The sequence below is a fragment of the Alligator mississippiensis genome, chromosome 12, assembly GCF_030867095.1.
Source record: "Alligator mississippiensis isolate rAllMis1 chromosome 12, rAllMis1, whole genome shotgun sequence".
Lineage (NCBI taxonomy): Eukaryota > Metazoa > Chordata > Crocodylia > Alligatoridae > Alligator > Alligator mississippiensis.
Genome location: NC_081835.1, coordinates 58,233,120 through 58,251,723, shown reverse-complemented (window position 1 = coordinate 58,251,723; position 18,604 = coordinate 58,233,120). Strand labels below are relative to the sequence as shown.

The 18,604-nt window shown below is 48.4% G+C and overlaps 1 protein-coding gene across 2 annotated transcripts in view; it reads right to left on the bottom strand.

Annotated features, from left to right (window-relative positions):
* Positions 1-18,225, bottom strand: part of PTPA (protein phosphatase 2 phosphatase activator) — a 32,946-nt gene extending 14,721 nt beyond the window's left edge. The window contains exons 1-8 of one of the 2 annotated variants that reach the window (XM_006272292.4): positions 18,082-18,224; positions 15,891-15,991; positions 13,746-13,832; positions 7,785-7,910; positions 6,720-6,837; positions 4,892-4,991; positions 2,818-2,942; positions 1,451-1,551 (exon numbers count right to left, since the gene is read on the bottom strand). In XM_006272292.4, the coding sequence (XP_006272354.1) occupies positions 1,451-1,551; positions 2,818-2,942; positions 4,892-4,991; positions 6,720-6,837; positions 7,785-7,910; positions 13,746-13,832; positions 15,891-15,991; positions 18,082-18,106 (783 nt within the window). In that variant the 5' untranslated portion in view covers positions 18,107-18,224. Of the gene's footprint in view, positions 1-1,450; positions 1,552-2,817; positions 2,943-4,891; positions 4,992-6,719; positions 6,838-7,784; positions 7,911-13,745; positions 13,833-15,890; positions 15,992-18,081 lie in introns of both variants that reach the window. The other variant, XM_019500971.2, reaches the window with a different exon arrangement.
* Between the last annotated feature and the right edge of the window lie 379 nt (positions 18,226-18,604).

Genomic DNA, 18,604 nt, shown 5'->3' with positions numbered 1-18,604 from the left:
AGGCCAGGGAATCAAACTATTCAAAAATAGCTTTTAAAAATCCACTTGAACCCACCCACCCCTCTTTGCTCTGAGTCTCCAATACAATGAGCAAAGACAAGTATTTGTAATAAACATTTTTGTAGGCAAACACACTCTGTTTCCCCAAATTCAAAATTAATTGTACAGCCTCATGGCTTCTGTTTCCGTTGAGCAGGATCAAGCACCCTTCCCCTGACCTCCACCGCACATATCCACCCACCCCACCCTCATCTTTTTCTTTCTTCCGTATTACAACTTTGCAGGGACTGCATAATCTTTATCTTCTATGAGGTTATTTAACTCTTAAATAAAGACCCAAGTCCCACAAGATGCTAATCACCAGCAACATCTATTAGACTCCATACAAGTTCCTGAGACTCAGCACCCTCACACAGTAGTCCAACAGGTGTCCCCTGTAAAAACTCACTATGCCGGTGGCTAAAATGAGAAGCCATATAATGTGACCCTGCAGGTTTCATTGCAAAATTGGAGGGGTGGAAAAAGGACGCAGACACGACTGGAATGGCGGGGTTATAAAAATAGTAGTACTATCTGCATCAGAATTATTGCATTAACATATGTTTCTGGAGAGGAACTGGAATAGTGATCCCTAAGAGTAGAGTGTGCAGTCCTTGATCCTCTCTTGGCTCTTAAGGCAATGAGCACGGCATAAATATGTAGGCAGATCAAAAAACTTGCTGACACCCAGTGGCTTCAGACAGGAGGCAGTAAATGCCATAGTTTACAAACACTGCTGTCTGTTGGAAATCCACGGCATACCACCATACAAAGGGAGTTTGCTGGAATTATCCTCCTTCAGCAGATCCCATGGTCCACATTAGCACTTCCAGAACCATAGCTTTAACGATCAGCCACTTACTCAACACCATCTATTACTAGCAACTTACCATAGAAAGCTAATGGTCAAGCTAGAATCTCAAGTAAAGTAGGTCCCCCAGTGAGAAATTAGGCACAGCTGAATGGGAGGCACTAAGCCCTGCTAAGAGAGCCAGCACTGATCAAGTGAGGGGTAGCTTGGCATCCCAGGAACACCAGGTAGCCGGAGTTAACAGTGGCTGGGATGCACCATTTTGAAACTCCTCCTCTACTGCTCTAGGGCACCTACAAGTACATGTTTTCTGAATTTAAGCCCTCTCCCCAGAGCCATGTCCAGAAAGCATCCCACGTGGTTTATCTGCTTTATTTTTACAGCCACATTCCTGATCAAAGAAACTCCACTGTGGTACCCATGGAGCTTCACCTCATTCACCCTCAATTCATTCAAGAATTGAGGCTCGTACAAAAGCTCCTCCATGTAGGCACATACAGATGAACCAGCACACAAAAGACATGGTACTCAACTAACCAATACCAGGAGAACACAAGAAAGATGAATGGTTTCACTGTGAAATAATCCTCCTAGCCTCACCTCTGTAATGAACAGGATGCACTCCAGGAACATGTAGTCCTTATGGTTTTCATTCACCACTCTCTCATCAACAAAGTGCCGAGGTTCCAAGTTGGGATGGTCTGGAGGAAAGAAAAAAAAAAAAAAAACCACACACGCACACATATACAGGATCTGTCCTGCAGGTGTCAACCAACGTCAGGTGACCAGGCCTGTTAATGAGCTTGGTGGCTCTCCTCCGAAACACCTCCTCCTCCCAGCTTCTGTAGGTAACTGTTTAATCATTTTTCAATATGCTGAATGGGTTTGAGCCAAGTCAACCTGAGTTCTACCATTTCCTAAAGCAGACTTTACTAAAAATCAAGCTATATTACAACTGTTCTATTACCTCCATTGGCCAATTTTGAAATTTAGAACCATAATCCAAGTTTGACTGCTATTACTTGATCCTTATATACCCATGACATTTATTACTCTCCCTTTTCAGTCTCTAAATGTTTACAAATTTTCCTTCTCAAATATTTGTTCCAATATTTCACTCAAGTGAAGTTGGCCTTGCAAGTTCTTAATCACCAGGATGACAAATCTTTACAAAAGGGCATATTTTTTAACCTTAAAACTAGGTAACGTGTGTGTCTGTGCCAGGACCCAGGTCAATGAGATTCATACAAAGCAATGCAACGTGACGAAGGCTCATATACGTATTATGGCCTCTGCCAGCACAGTTACAAAGTAGAGCATTGGTGTATCAGAATTGTGCTGCCCAGTTACAACTGTACTAGTGTGGGCATTATTCTTTAACTAAAGCAGTACCTGCAGGGCTCAAGAAACACTGACAAGTTATTGTGCTAAGCACTGTACATATACACAAGCTACTAAGAGACCATCCCTGCCTCAGATTACTCACTATCCAAACAGAAAGGACAAAGGCAATACCAGCCCCTTCTACAGATGGGGAAAATGAGACTTAAAGATGTTAAACAACTTGGCCAAGGTGACATGGGAAAACTGTGGCAGAACTGAAAAGTAAATCCAAATCTCCTGAGCCTTGATCCAGTATCTCAGCAATAGGAGCATACTGAAAGCCGCTCAGGGTAGTCATCTTTTCTAGCACAGATGATTTGCATGGTTCTCAATTAAAAATAGGTCTACTTTGGGATGTATGAACACCGACACTAACCCTCCATTCTCATACTCTGAGCAACTGGCTTCACTCTGAAGGCCTGGAACATAAGTTCTGAACTCCAAGCACAGTTTTCAATCGGAGGCATAATTTTTTTAAACACCATTCTAATGATCTCTTAAAAGCATCTCCATCCTCTGATTATCTTCACACTGAAGTGGAAAGTGGGTGAGAGACCAAAGCATGGTCGATGGCTCGTTAGTACCTATCAGTTGGGAACTGCCCCAGATGAAGGGGAGGAACTGGAAGTCATCCAGGCCCCACACTCCCTGGCTACCAGCTGGTTCCATCCTGTAGGTCTTCTGAAGTTTCCGCATCACCTCCAGATACCTGAGGCAAAAGGAGAAAGTGAAGAGTTAACACCAAATATGCTTGCTACTGCTGAAACAACTGGGGGATTTCAATTACAAGGCCCTATGAGGCCAGCTGCAAAGGTCCCAAGCACATTATTTCTGCACCTAGCATAAGAGCCTGATCCAATCTAATAGCCTACTGCACAACCATCTAACATCCGAGCAGGAGGAGAAACAAATGACCTTCGGTTGTGAAAGGAAGAAGATTTGACTCACAGTCTAGCTCACATCGGGGATAAGCTTACAGCTGATGGAGGTCTGATATTGGCTTTCTGGTACCAGGTTTCTATTCCTTTGTCAGTCAGTGGACAGCATACGGTAGTGTAAATAAACCTGCCCTATTCATGTTACCCAGTTCACCTAAAGAAGAGGGACCCAGGGCCTATCTTGGTTCTAAATAAGAAATTAAGCAATGCAAAACAGAGGAGACTTGTCCAGAGATCATGGGAAAAGGGACAACATGAAATTCAGCAGAGTCCCCAGATCTTTTGCTATAGGCAATGACAATACCAATGGCCAATAACCAGGAGTCACTTCATTATTTATCTGTTCATGCACATCACACTATCTTCTCTCCATGAGGAGATGAGATGAGGTCATTTTTAGAAGTGTCCCTTACAAGCCTAGACCAGGGCTCTCCAGGTTTAATATTTATGTGCAGGGCTCTGGGTAAACCGCAGCCCACTGGGCATATGTGCTGCCCAGGCCATAGAAGTTCAGGCCTTATAGATTTAGTAGCAGATGACAGCATAAGTGTTTTCAATGAATTTAACAGGAAAGTGAGCAACAATTCTTGAAGGATGCCTGGAGATTTCACTCTGCTGCAAAACTTTGTACATGTTGCTTGATCGTAATGCCGGTGTACTCTTCTCTAGAACCTTTACAAAGGTATTACACACTCCAGAATTAAGCCAATTAAGTCTTTGCAAGGATATTTTTTATCATCCCAGCTTCACAAAAGAGGAAACTCTGGACACACAAATATTCCAGAGCCTTTTACTCCAGATTTGACTGTGTAGTAGATTAACCGTGTAGCAAGGAGCAGACACCCATTAGCTCTCCCAGCTATTTGCCTGCACCAGTGCCTGGTCACTAGGTGATGGGGAGCTAGCTTGCACTGAGCAAAGGACTGCTGTGACATGCAACTGCCAAGGGGAGGGTGTGCAGTCATGCCTCACTTTCCAAGGAGTAAATCTACCCAAGACTGAGGTGACTTACAGTTGTGTAAGTCAGAGTATTGTGTGTCCTCTCCATTCTCACCTTGAAGTCAAGTCAGTGTAGGAGTCTACGTGTGGAGTCCTTAGTTTTTACAGCTATAGACACCATATCCTGTACTTTGGGCACTGACAAGAGCAGCTATGGGAGGCTGGAAATGTCATGGATTCCAAGGCTAAGAGAGACACTAGATCATTTAGCGTATCTGTCTGTCATAGGTCACAGGATTTCGCCCCTCACAATTTAGCCCAATAGCTAAAGCATAATCAAAAAAGGTGTCCAGTTTTGAGCTGAAGACACCAACAGATGGAGAATACACTGCTCCTCTTGGTAGGTCCTTCCAATGACCAACTACTCTTGCCATTCAAAATACACATCTTGTTTCTAGTTGCCTGGCTTTCACCTCCAGCCATTGGTTCTTGTTCTGATCTTCTCTGGTAGGGTACAGGGCCCTTTAGTTTGCAGTGCTTTGTCCCCTGGAAATACATATGCACCCAAATCAAGTGATCTCTGTCCTCCTGGAGTTGAAGCATCAGGCCAAATGAGAATGATGGAGAAGGCAGAGCTCATTATAACCATAATGAAATGAGTCAGTTGGGTCAGATGACTTACACTTACACGTCATAACATACATAGGACAGACAGGTGGAAGAGGGACCCAATGTAGGGGTCAACAAATCCACCTCAATCTTTATATTTGCATCGTCTCACCTGTTGAACACTTTAAATACAATGGCCAGCTGGTCATCCACCCTGAGAACCCCAATTTTGCAGAGACAGCAGAGGAAAGCAGCAAACGCAGCTTCGTGACCTGGGATTAAAGAATGGGAGATGCATACAGTGTTGGTGCTTCCCACCACAGAGATCAGCTCTCCCCAGGTGCCATAACGGACACCACAATTGGATTGCTGCGGGTGGCAATGCTTAAACCAGGTGCCTTACAACTCCATTTTACTGGGATAGGATGATAAATGCCTATGGTCATAACATTTCACCCACTCTCCACCCCTGCTCAAATCTGTCATGTTAAGATGCTGGCTGATCTCTGTGGATCACCTGATATGAGCCCGCAGTTGTAAGCGTGGGGCCTAGAGAATACAATATTTTGAGGAACCTAGCACCAAGAGACTGGGGTGTTAGGACCTAACAGGGAACTGCTCCCTTCTTATTTACAGTACGGGGGAAGTGGAGGACTACGTATGTGCTCAGCAGGAGGAAGAAAGAAACGCACACTTCCATGTCTGAGGGTCACTGTCTTGCCTCTAATCACCCTCTCAAGATGCCAACTGCCAACCCCGGGCCACCCTCCAAAGGTAAAGCTATTCCTTGGGTAACAGTGAAGGCAGCAGAATGAGTGCACCACTCAAAACACATCTGATATCTAGGCTGGCTGCTGAGAGGCTTTTATCTCCCTTCAAACAGGAGAAATGGAGGTGACCGAGAGATTAAATACAAAGGCAACTCCGCTCTGCAAAATGATGCGGCTGCTGGCATGCAAAGAGGCCACCCCCCCAAGGCCTAGTTGTGCCAAAGTAAAAGCACACTGGACCCAGTGCACGAGACACAGCAGAGGTGGAGAGACTGGATTTCCCTCACCAAGCTCCAGCTGACAAACAAGCCCTGTCAATAGGCTCATTACTAATGGCAACATCTCCCCCTGGTGAACAAGAGCTGCAGCACAGGTGCAGTTTTCAGACCTGCATTTCCTTCACCTCTTCCCGGGGTTCTCTGGCCATGCAGGCGAGTCGTGTTCCAGGCTTTGCTCCCTACACTGCAGATCTTTTGTTAAGCTACTTGTTGGACATTCTTCTCTGAGCCTGCTCCCCTGGTACAGAGAGGTGGGAATCACCACAGTTTAGCACACAGTGTGAGGGGCTGCTTTCACATGGATGTCAATCCACAGCAACCTAACTGAAGCCAGTGAGTTACTCCAGCTTCTGACTCTTAACTTCTTTCTGGGCCCGATTCTCTACTAGTGCTATCACTCTCCGTGTGTTTCAGCCACATGTAGCAAGCACTTGTGGTCACTTATGATCTCATGACATTTGCCCCAGGCATAAACATAAGCTGCAGCTGCTTACTCTAACTCCAGTTCAAGAGAGAACACAAATTCCACCTTGTGGTTTAACTATGCATAATGCTCCATGTGCACTTCTTGTCCTGCACCAAAGGCAGTGTTCAGCAGCTCTTGTGGTTCACCCCAGAGGTGAGAGCATTTCAACAGTGGTTGCTATGCTCAATTAATATTTCTAAGACACTCTGAAGTCCATAGATGGAATTTATTAGACCAGAGGTAGGAACCATTATTTAAAGGAGAAGATACTTAAAATAGACAGGCCAAGACTTCAGAGCAACCACAGTTCCAGCACAATGCAAAGATGATCTACTCTCTAGGTCAACTTTCACCTTGGTATGATCCCCTGCAGGTATCATTCTCTGCAATGGGAATGGCATCGCTGAATTGTGAGACTAAGTTATGCCTTAGGAGTCAAGAAGAACTCAACAAGACCAGCAGCATGAAAAGTTCATGAAATGGTACCTGTCCCATAGTCAATCCGGGTGGAGTTCCCCACGGATTCCTTCAAGTACACAGCAGCCTCTGGTGCAGCCTCGACCAGGTGTTTGGGGATCACTTCTGCAACCAAATTTTCTGCTTCCTGAAAAAAAGGGTTCCCAAGGATTAGCTCCGATTTGCTACAAGCCCAACCTTGGATATTGCACACCACTGCAGAGGTGAGACTAGCACTCGCTAGTGATTTACAGTGGACTTCCAGAGAGCAAAAGCCCCCTCCAAGCTTGTGAGATGATGTATGGAGAGGAGAAACAAATGGGGAATCCTAACATCTCTCAGAAGCAACTTCTATTGGGTGGTATAAAGAACAGTGTTACATCTCACCAAACTAGTGAGCTGGTAGGGGTGGCAGAGATGTGGTATGAGATAGAAGGCTCTTCCCCTGCCCACTGTAGAAACAGCTACCATTTAGGGCATCCATCCCAACATGCCATCAGAGCAGCTGACCCCATTGCTGGTATGAGCAGCGAGCCCAAAGCTTGCGTGACTTGAGGAATTAATTCCCCTGTTGTCCTCAGTAAACATTAAATGATAGCACATTAAAGAGAAGCATGAGAAAAGCTTGCCCTGTTGCCACCTGGACTGTATCTGTTCAGGAGTGGAAAGACTTTAATCTCCAAGATGATCAGTCCAGCAACTTTCATCAGTCACATTTAACTGGAACTTTAACAAACTGCATCCTTGTATCTGCCAGCCCAGAACAATCCAACAGCTTAGTACAGCGCACTCTGCTTCTGCCAGCCCCAGGGAGCTGTCTGGGGCAAGCACTCAGCTGAGACAGGCAAGACTTTGTTGTGGCAAGTCACAATCCTGCTCTGATCCACCAGACCTCTCAGGCTCTTTGGGATTCTATTGAGGGTATGAAGACCTGGCAGAGACATGTAAATGGGAGCTGCGCTCCCCTGGTCGAACTGTTTAGGCATCACAAGAGTATGACAGTCTTTCTATGGTTAGTGGCTGCCCTGCTCCAGGCCACAGAGATCATTCATTTAAGTCTTCCATTTAAGACTCTTCCCCACAGCCCCCACATACCTGGTCCAGCTTGGCATACCAGGTCCTGAAGGCCTTGTTCCCAAAGCGAGAGGGCTGATCCACGGGTGGGGTTTCATCAATCCATCTGTCGAGAGTGTTCAGGAGATCCACCAGCTTCTTAACAGGCTGCAGAGACAGAACAAGCCACAATCAGACAGGGAGAGAAAGTCACTTGCATAAGCAAGCATAAATTATTCCCTGTGAAGCCACTGCTGTGAAACCAACATTTCTATGGTAGGCACCACCATACTCCTACTACCAAGCTGCAGAGCCTGACACTGGTGTTTCAAGGGTCAGAAAGGGCTCACGTGGCCTCTCTAAGGTTCACAGTGGCCAGCCCCACCCTTGCTTCACATCAGGAGGCAGCAGCCAATACTGTACTTATCTGAGTTCTCCAGCTGGCCCAGACAGCCTCTCTTTTATACTGCTTGAACAAGCAGAGACAATTTTCCTAAGGACCCAAAGAGAAGATCCCATGTACACTGCAATCCTGGGGCAACACTAACTGCTGCCATCACTGCAGACTCTGCAATTGCTGCAGAACAGTGCTCCAGAATCCAAGACAAAAAAAGCAAGCTTCCAGTCTCTAATTGAATGAGAAGGAGAATAGAAAGGCAGCTGGAAGGGACAGTGCCCTCACTGTTTGAGTCCAGGTCACAAGAGACAGCATGTTGTTCATAGAGCATCCTGACCATCACTGACCTGCTGTGACCTCACCCAAGTCCTTTCCCCTGTTGAAGTCCCAAGAGTTGTGGCTCACAGGGCGCTACAACCTAGTTTCCCAAGGTTCTGAACCCCTCTGACCTCAGGATGTCAGTGCACCTGGCACCTCTCAACCACCCAGGTCCAAGCACTGGTCCCTGCCTAGAACTTACAGACTGGGTCAGCCAAAGGAGGGTTCTTAAAAGAAGTAGGCTCAGGGAGGGGAAGCACTCCAAACTGGAGAGAGGCAGGAAAGAAGGTAAGAAGCTGAGAGCAAAGGAGGACAAGTGGAGTTGTGAGGAGCAAGACAAGCAGTGCCATGCAGGCACTGGGAGAAGAGAAGAGCCTGAAGTGATAAGAAATGAGAGAAGCAGCCAGGGAGAGGACTGAAGGAGGGGCTGACCTAGCTGGAGCAGAGGGAGAGGATGGGTCTTAGCAATGGCCATTTGGTAGGCAGAGGAGAGTGATGGCAGCAATATGGAGCCTGGTTCAAAGCTGCATTGCCCTATGCAGCAAGCAAGAGTGGCCTTAGGGTGGTGCTCAGAGCAGGCAAATGCCTCCTGTGCCCACAGAACTGGGAAGCAGAGGCCCTCTGCAAACAGCCACCCAGCCTCAGTACTGATGCAGAGAAGCAGCACAGCAGCAGTATTGTTGTCCAATACGTACTTACTCCCAACACAAGGCAGTACTAGCAGACTCTGCCAACAAGTACTTGAAACCCTTCCACCTGCCAATCCCATGGTTAGGGATTCTCCGGGTCCCCATCAGAGCAGCTGGAGATGCGTCAGTTGCTACAGCAGCTGGCTGGGCCCTGGCCAACAGGCATCGCTGTCTCAAGAGGGGATTCCTCCTTCAAGGGGACAAAGAGGACAGACAAGGCAGGGGCTGGTTTGACTTTGCTGGAGGCATCGACCGTGTGAAGCCTGCTGGTCTCCTGGGCTGTGGTTCAATTCTTCATGCTGCCTGTCAGGGGAGGACGAGGAAACAGCAGAGCCCAGCAAGTTTCTAGCCCTTGAAGTGCTACTGGAGGGGAGGGGGAGGAAAGATGGGCCAGGCAGCATTCTGCCTTTGAACCAGTAGCGAGCCAGCCCCCACCTCTCTCTCCTCTGTAGGCAGGTCTCTCAATAGCCATGGCTTCCTCCCTGGACACCCGCTCTGGAGGGATGGTAGGAAACCAAGTGTGAGCACAGCTGAGAGTCACGCGTCAGGATTCTGAAAGCCTCATACCCCGGCTGCTGAACAAGTCAGAAGCAGAGGGCTGGGACAGTGGGAGATCAGCAAGGACAGACACTTGGCTGGGACGGTTTAGTTATAGGTGATCCTGCCTGGAGCGGGTGGCTGGACTAGGTAAACTTATGAATTCCTTCCAACCCTGCTTCCATATGATCTTATAGCAGAGAACAGACCCTAAGGCCTCTGTCTGCAAGTGTACGGGGCGAGATAACAGGGCCCAAGCAACTGGGTGCCCTCATGAAGTAACAGGCCAGAATCAGCATCAGGGCAGTGACCTGGATTCGAGCCGAGCGGGACAAAACAATCGTGTGTTTTACAGCAGAGCCTGAGAGAAACTGCCATGGGCCAGGACCCCGCTGTGCCAGGAGCTGCCCAGGCATGGAACAAAGAGATAGGCTGTGCCCCAGCAGGGCCGGGTCTGGTTCCTGGGGGCTGCCACGCTCCCTTCCAATTAACAGCAGCATCCCCGGCAGTGGCTTCTGTTAAATAATTAAATAATGCCTGTGATTTATCCCCTGGTGGCAGCAGCTCATTACAAGCAGCTCCTGTATTTCAAACCCTCTCGCTGAGCCGTGGCTGCAGCACTCAGTCCTGGCTAGATAAATGCCTGGCTAGAGACAAGGGTGTTTTGCCCACTCCCATTTTCACAGCCTCTTGCCTCCAGGCCTCAAGGAACAGGGCAGAATCAAACATTCTTGTTCCTGCCTCACCTGCTTTAAAGGAATTAAAACCACAGCCTGGCTGAAGGCGGGAGTATGGGACCCAGCTGCTCATTCAGCCGTGCCAATAAATAATTAAAGAGACTTGGCTTATTTCAGGCTCGAGGCCCTTTGAAAGGGGACCGATTAAGGGGAGGCAGGTTTCTATTGTCCAGCAGAAGAAGCCTGTCCAGACAGACTGAAGCCAGACGGGAGTAATGGAGTTTGCAGGAACTCAGCCATCAGAACCTGCAGTGGAGTTTGAGGGGGCTGGGTCTTCATGCTCCACTGCTGTTTTACCTTCCCAATTATCAAAGCAAAGGCAACTCCTCCCCTCCCCCACCTCCTTCCTTGACCTGCTGGACTGAATTTGCATCCTCCTAACCCCAATTCTGCCCACAAAGGACAAAAGGGAATGACATAGCCACGTGGCTAACTAGGGAGCAATGACCCAGCAGCATCTCTTTGTGGATGATGCAGCTGGCATTGGCACTACCTCCAGCAGGCTCCTTGGCTTTGCCCAGCAGTGGAGAGATTTGGGTTTCAGGTGTGACAACTACACATCCAGTCCCTCCTCCTGGAGTCTGAACATGTGGCCCCAGAGCCAGGTTTCTGCCCCTCCAATGGAGCACGATCCCAAACACAAGCAGGAAGTGGGCAAAACCACGATCTGAGATCTCAGGGACTACCAGAAGAACAGTGCACAACAAGGCACAGTTCTGTGCCATGAAGTTTACCACCTAAGGGCCCAGCAAGGTGATCAGCAGCTCCATAAAGGAGTGGAGTGTACTCATCCCTCAGTGATTCCATGCAACTTTAGCATGAGCTGATGGGACTCAACAACTGCTCTTTGCCAGATCTAGCCCTCAGTTAACAGGCAACTCAGGTCGCATGCACAATCTCTTATGGACTGGCAGGCCAACTGTTTCCCAGCACTGAACCCCTGTCCTTCCCCATAACTTTTTTTCTTGGTGGACTAACACTGATCCATTATAAGGAGGACATGTGGTCAAAGAAGGGATTTTGGGACACAGGAAGGAGCCCCTGGCACTTGATCCGGAAGGGACAGAAACACAAGGAGAATCAGCAGCTGATAGGGAAGCAGAGGAAACTTGGACCAGAAAGGCAGGCAGGAGCCAAAGGAGGCTGAGTCTTTAAAACTGAAAATGAGAAGTCTGACCTAGGAATGAGCCCTTGTGAACATGCAGCCTCATCAGCCAAGAACCCAAGGGATTTGACCCCAGAGGAAAGAGATTTATTTTGTTTTAAGTCCCAGGTTTCTGCCCCACTCAGCAAAAAGGCTATGGGACAGGCCTCTCTGTCTGTGCCATTACATTTTGTAATTGTCTGTAGGTGGCAGAACAAATTCATTGAAAGAGGATTTGACAGGGAGGGAAAATTGATGCGTGTCCTCCTTTGCTTCTTTACACTGACTAACGACCTAAGAAGCTTGGAAAGGGAGTACAGTTATTTCTCCAATTGTTTTACATATTCAATTCAGGTCTTGATTCCCTGTTTTCCATGGAATACTATGGATGACTAGGAACCAGAACTGTTACAATAAAGACACCTGTACAGGCAAAACATAACTAAAATTGTTTCTTTTTTTTCAGGCTACTGAAAATACATAGAGGTGAGGAGCCCAGATAGACTCAAAGGCCTGAGCAGAAGTCAGCAAGAAAGCTCCTCTGGGAAGGATTTAACACATCTGCTTTCAAAGAAAGACAAGTACATTTCTGATCTGCATGTTTAGCTCCTGCAAGGGATGTCTTCCAGAGTAGGGAAGGCCAGGTTCTACCTGCCTGATTATTTAATCGCAACAAAAGGCATTAAATTGGGCAGAGGTCTATTTCCCTTTCAGCCATTTGTAGGTCTCTTTTCAGCAGTCAGTTTCTAATAGAGTACCTCTACACAGTTGTAACTGGTTGTAATGGGAAAAGGTAAGAGGCTTCCCAAGACATCTCTTAACTACCTTGCAGAACACGGCTACAGCCCACCCAGTGCCACCTGGATGTGATGGGTGAATGGCTGACAAGGAACACAGGGCAGTGTTCAAATCAAACTGAACCAAATCAAACTGAAACAAGCTCCAGGGAATGACATGCACAATGAGGAAATCTGCACTTTTTCCCTGAGAGTCTCTGAAATCCCTCCTCTGGCCTCAATAAGACTGGACTCCACAGTGCCTGCACTGCATCTTGTCAGTGATCTCATCATATGAACGGACATCAAAACTGGTCACAGCACCAAAAAGCCACCATGCAACAGACATACAGACCTCTCCAAGGGGAACCAAGTTATTTCTACCTTGTCTTCCTGCTGAGAACCTCTGAACTGGGGCTGATAGCAAAATGATCCAACTTCACCTCTTCCTTCTGCAGCCCATGCTGCCTTATACACCAAAGATCAGACAGCCTGGGCCAAGAACCTGCCCAACTTGCACCAGATAATGCTGCTCAAGTGAGGCCCCAGCAGGACTCAGTCCACACTGAGATACAGCAAGGTACGGTTTGCTGCCTGCAGAGGATCCAGGACGAACCTCCCAGTACCATAAACACATGGTTCAAATGGCAGAGACCATAGACATACTTATCACCAGGGTGTAGGTACTGGGGTGAGAGCCAATTACACGGCTGCTACGGAAAGACAGTTACTATGAGGCACCATGAGCCATCTCCTCAGAGGCAAGAAACCCAGATAAGACTTTAGTGTTGAGGGTGAAGAAGAGCAGGGGCACTTTGTACCTCCTACCACATTCTTTCAACTCAAGGTACCTTATCAACCAAAGACAAACCCTGCTAGGAGGCCAGCACTGGCATCTCCCTGCAAGAGGGGAAACTGAGGCAGAGATGTCGGGCAGCCTGCTCAGTGTCATGCAGTGCCTTAGTGGGTGGCTAGGAAGAAAACTCAGGGTATGCAGTCCTCTGCTATAGCCAAAGAGCAACACGGCTCCTCATAAATGGCTTCTTTACAGATCAGATGGCATATGCACAGCATGTGTGGTCAGAATGTGCCCTTCCTTGCCTGTGACCCTTTGCATACCCCACACCTTCACCAAGGGCTGGAGTGCAATTTCTGTGGGTGAACAAAGGCACCTGGTTACCAAGCGAACTGCTGTACACTGGTATTTGTAGTCCCCAAAGGCTGTTGTACTGCATTTAATGAAGAAAGCAGATGCAGCTCAGCAATACTTTATTCTCTTTAGGGCCCCAGGCAAGCTGCCAACACAGCCCATAGTTGGAAAACATCTGAGCCCTGCTGTGCAAGGCAAATCAGCAAAAGAAACAAATACCACACTGGAAACAGTGTGGTCCAAGCTTTCTCCCACCTCAGAGACTCTGTACTCGCAGGTCAGCTTCTTCCCCTTGATGCCTTCATTCAGGGTGAGGATGAAGCCAATGTAGTCTGCATATGCCTGCAAACATGCAAGGGGACAGGGCATCAGTTGAGTACTGACAGTGAGTTTGCAGACATGTAGACAAGTGGGGGAAGCCTAGAGCACATAGCAGGGATGAGATCCAACCCACAATGCCAGTACCCTGGGAAAGCACAGGGTGCAAGGCTTGTTCTGATGCTACTTATTTGTCTTCAAAGCTCCTGAGAAAGTTAACTTCTGAGCAGCACTAAGAATGTGCTGAGCCCTCTGCATCAGTACAGCCAGCTGAAGTCACATAGAGCAAGCTCTTTTTAAAGAAACCCCAACCCAGCACCCTCCTACCTGAATCCCCTTACCAGGTTGCTGTCATTCACCAGGTCAAATACAAGCTCCTCAGCCTCATCTCTGGGGCCTGTCCAAATTTCGGCCCAAATACATCATCACTTGCAGTTTCTGGCTCTGTCACCCCTCCCAATAACTCCTTCATTCTTTCCTGCTCATGCCTTCCTTCCCACATCTGAGCTGCCCAGGAGAAGAAGGGGGCAGCTGCCCTAAACAGGTTCTTTTCTCCTCTCTTCTTTCACACCCACTGCACAGTCCCCCAGCTCAGGACATGCAGGGACAAAGGTGAAAACCCTGCGAGTGGGCCACAGTTTTTCTGAAGGAACCTCTTTCAGACCTCATTGTTGCCAGTCACTTCACAGGCTGTCCTTCCAGGAAAGCCCTGATAAAAAATAATGTGACAAAGCAGGGTTTTATCTGCGATTCTTCAGAAACACTCATCTCTGAAGGGATCACAGCTTGGTCCCCAAGCAAGAGTTACTGCCACTTTTCTGTCCCCGTTCCTCAGGAACAAGGCTGGGCCACCCACCTGAACCATAAGCACAGAGATCCTGACAGCTCTGCTAGGGAACAGGCCTACTCCACAAACAACTTGTCCACAAAGGCAAAGACAAAGTAGACTTGTGCAAAGAAAGGGGTTGGTCACAACTTGCCAGGGCAGATACCATTGTGCTTGTAGACACAGAGGGCTGAGATCTGTCAAACCCATTCATCAAAGATAGGCCAAATAGGCAAGGGGCTAAAGTTTCATCCATAGCCATTTGCTGACAGGCTGGCCTCCAATCTAGTCTAAGAGCCTGCCTGACTAAGCCTCAATGTTGCACATTCATGTCTACAGAGCAACTTCCTATGTAGTGAGTCATGTAGAGAGGAACTGCAGTAACCATTGAGCAACAGCGGACTGATGCTGTCTTGATGTACTACAATGTGCTCGCTGTAATTTTACTTCTTGTAGGGGAGGTCCCAGGCAGAACTGTCTGATCAGAGAGCACACTGCAACAGGACAGAATATATCATAAACACAGCTACTTTCAGCTTCCAGGGCTAGACTAAAAGGTATTCTTTAACATGGTTAGAAAGTATCAGAGGTGACAATTAACACCATCTTCCTCAGCTTTGTGGTGGGGTCACATAGACAACACAATGTTCTATGAAGGATGGCCCAAAATCATGCTTTATATGGATTCTTTACCACTGTGGACAGAGCCCCAGCCCTATCCATTGCTGAGGGCAACCTTGGGATCTTGTCCCAGTATGGGAAGAACCAATACGTTATTCTTCTCTTCCAAGCTCTTAGCCCTTACACACTCTACAGAATTGTCTGTAGAGTCAAACCAGAATACTACTGGTATTCACCACCAGCAGTAGCAAAGGCAAGAGCTCTACTACAGACAGGGTTTGGGCATTTCACTATCCACACTGCAGAACAGTGAACACTCCTACACCCCACTATCAGTCCCAGGGGTTGAATTACAGGCCATACAGAGTGGACAGGACCTGCTGTCATCACAAACAACTGCCCAGGTAGGTACTTCTGTTATCCACAATCTCCTACTGCTGTCACCTAAAGACCACTGGAGGAAGCTACATTTATTACAATTCCCAAAACATTAGTCACAGTCCCCTTTTGATTTTAAAAGTCATTATTTCCAGCAGCTTGACCCAACCCTGCTCAACCTGTTACAGTTGGCCTGGTTTGTCCTACACAAATGCCAACACTGAGACACTTCAGGAACATAGAACCCAGATCCATACCTGAGAGCGCTTCCACTTGGCCATATCAGAAACCATGTTTATCTCCTTTTTAGGGATCATGAAGCTCTGCTGGAGGGGAGAGACTGCCTCCTCAGAGGAGCCTGGAAGAGGGAAGAGAGAGAGGTCAAATAGAATGCAAAACAGAATACAACTCCTTCTGGCCTCAGCTCCTTTTCTGAAGTCAAGGCTCGTTTCTCTAGACACAAAAAATGACAACTCATCCCCACTGTGCCAGCTCTCACAAGCTGAGCCAAGCCAAGACCAGACTCTCCAGTCCTTTGACAGCATACTGCCAAGGGACACAGCCCTGCCACAGAAAATAGTGATAGGCTTTGAACCACTACAAAAAAACGTTTTCTATTGAGATGACTAATGGCATAAAACCTTTGTGCAGGCAGCTTAATTAGCTATAGTTAATTGAGCTAAACCCCAGCTGAGAGGTAGCAGATTGGCCTCTAATACCTGTGTCTGGTCACAAGGGTTTTACATCAAGTTAACTACCCCAAAGGCATCTTTTACAATGAAGACAAAACCTAAGTGATTCAGTAGGTGGCACTCTTTACTCTGAAATGGGATGAAGCCAGCATCCCCAAGACCGCACAAGAAGGCCTCTTGGATGCTAGAGATGCTGTTTCAGGTGAGAACAATATTCTCTATAAAGTGCATTGAGCTGCTAGGATGGCACGCATGATATGAATGCAAATCAGTAACACATAAGATCAGCATGACACTGCTCCAGGCCCCCAGTACACAGCCAACTTTTTTCATTAGCTGGGAAACATGTTCCCCATCCTCCCTTCCTCACTTGAAAAAAAGAAAAAGAAAGGAAGCTGTCCTGAACACCAGGGTTATTGCTTTCCAAGCCCCACCACAGTCCAAGGCTCACAACTGGCTCCAGTCTCACTCTGCAGTCCCACATGTGGCAGCGTTTCTAGCTCTGCAGTGGCCTCAAGGTTAAAGGCACAGTCGCATCACATTTCTACGACCAAACTTTATCATCAGGATGCAGTGCAGCAAACAACAATTAATCAAGAAACTAAAGGTATATTTAGCATGAAGCTACCATCCCTTTGTTCATTATTTTAATCTTAGAAGAGTCCAAACTTTTTTCCAGCAACATTTTAATAATCATTCTTAGCGCTACCTGCAAACTGTAAGCACCAATTCTGTACTAAGCCCCAAAATTTGAACTGCCGAAAAACTGTAATCACTAAACTTCATTTGCACAGACAAATCTGCTCAGAAACGTTCATCGGCTCCTTCCTCTCTTCACTGACAATGCACAGCTCTCCAGGAATCGCACCAGACGACCCACAACTCCTTCAAGCTCTGCCAGACTTACCACGCGACTCCAGGGACATCATTCAGCTGGTCTGTGCCTTAGTTTCCCTACAAAACAATCCCACTGCCCCTCACTAGCACGATGCAAGAAACAGTTAATGCATGTTTGTAAAATACTATGAAAGCCCTGGATAGCAAGACACAATTTAGGAGGAATTAAAAACAGATGTACCCTGAACTGCTGCAGCTGATCCAGCTGACAATTAGGCAGCATCACATTACCATAAAGTGGGTTTTTAAATAATGCTCTATATTCATGGATGCAAAGAGCAGCAACCTCAATAGACCTCCAGAGTACTGATAAAGGAAAAAAGAAACCACTGTGAACAGCTATAAAGACAGATCGCGGGGAACAGGGAAGAGTCAGAGACATCCCTGCCGAAGGGCCGAGGCACCCGTCTGGGATTCAGGCCTCCCGGTCCCTTCGGGCAAGTCATTTCATCTCTCGGCGTCTGTGTACCGTGCCTCCTGCACGCTCAAACATCTGGATGCGCACACATGCGTGTACACATGGACACAGACATGCGTGGACACACGCACGCCCATGCACACCCCTCGTCTGCCCAAAACACAAGGTCTTTGGACAAAAGCTCCCTCATGACGCAGGCGGCCCGGCACCAAGAGCCAAGGGGAAGGGGCCGGTGGGGGGGGAGGGCAGGGGGGTATTTTGTGACGAGAACAGCCCTTGAGGAAGGAGACGCTGCCACCCCCCACCCCCCCGGCCGGGGGGCTCTCTCGGGCAGCAGCAAACCTCGGCCCTCCCAGCGCCACCGGACGAATTTGATTTGCGTCTTTTGCGTCCCCCAAGTGACCCCCGCGCCCCACCGGGACCCGCAGGCTCTGCCCTCACCTGTCTGCCGCTCGCTCTCTGCCATCTTCCTGGAGCCGGGCCACCGCCGTTATCACCCCCCACCTCTCACCTCTGCCCTCCCGACACGCACCCGGAGAGCAGTCCGGCGGCCATCTTTGGGAAGGGCACGTCGTCTGTCCCATAAGAGATTGCCATGTTGGCGCGGAGCATGCCGGGCGCCGCCGCTGCTAGCGCGGCCATGTTTGTACCGGGCAACACCCGCGAGCGGGCATGTAGGAACAACTCGCGATCCTTCAAGCGACCGAGAATTCGGGAGCGGCCGGAGGGGTTTCTCCTCCCCCCGTGTCAGGATGGGCCCACCCGCGAGCCCGGACTCCAGCAGTTCCCCGCCTCGCCCCCCGTGCGCTCAGAGTCACCGCTGCCCGCTCGGGAGACATCAGCAGCGACGCATGCAGCAGTGCACCCCAAAACCGGCCTGCCCTTCCCTTAGGGCAGAGAGCGGGGAGGTGGGGCAATGCCCCTCACAAAGATGGCAGCGGCGCCGCTCAGAGTGAAAGCCCGC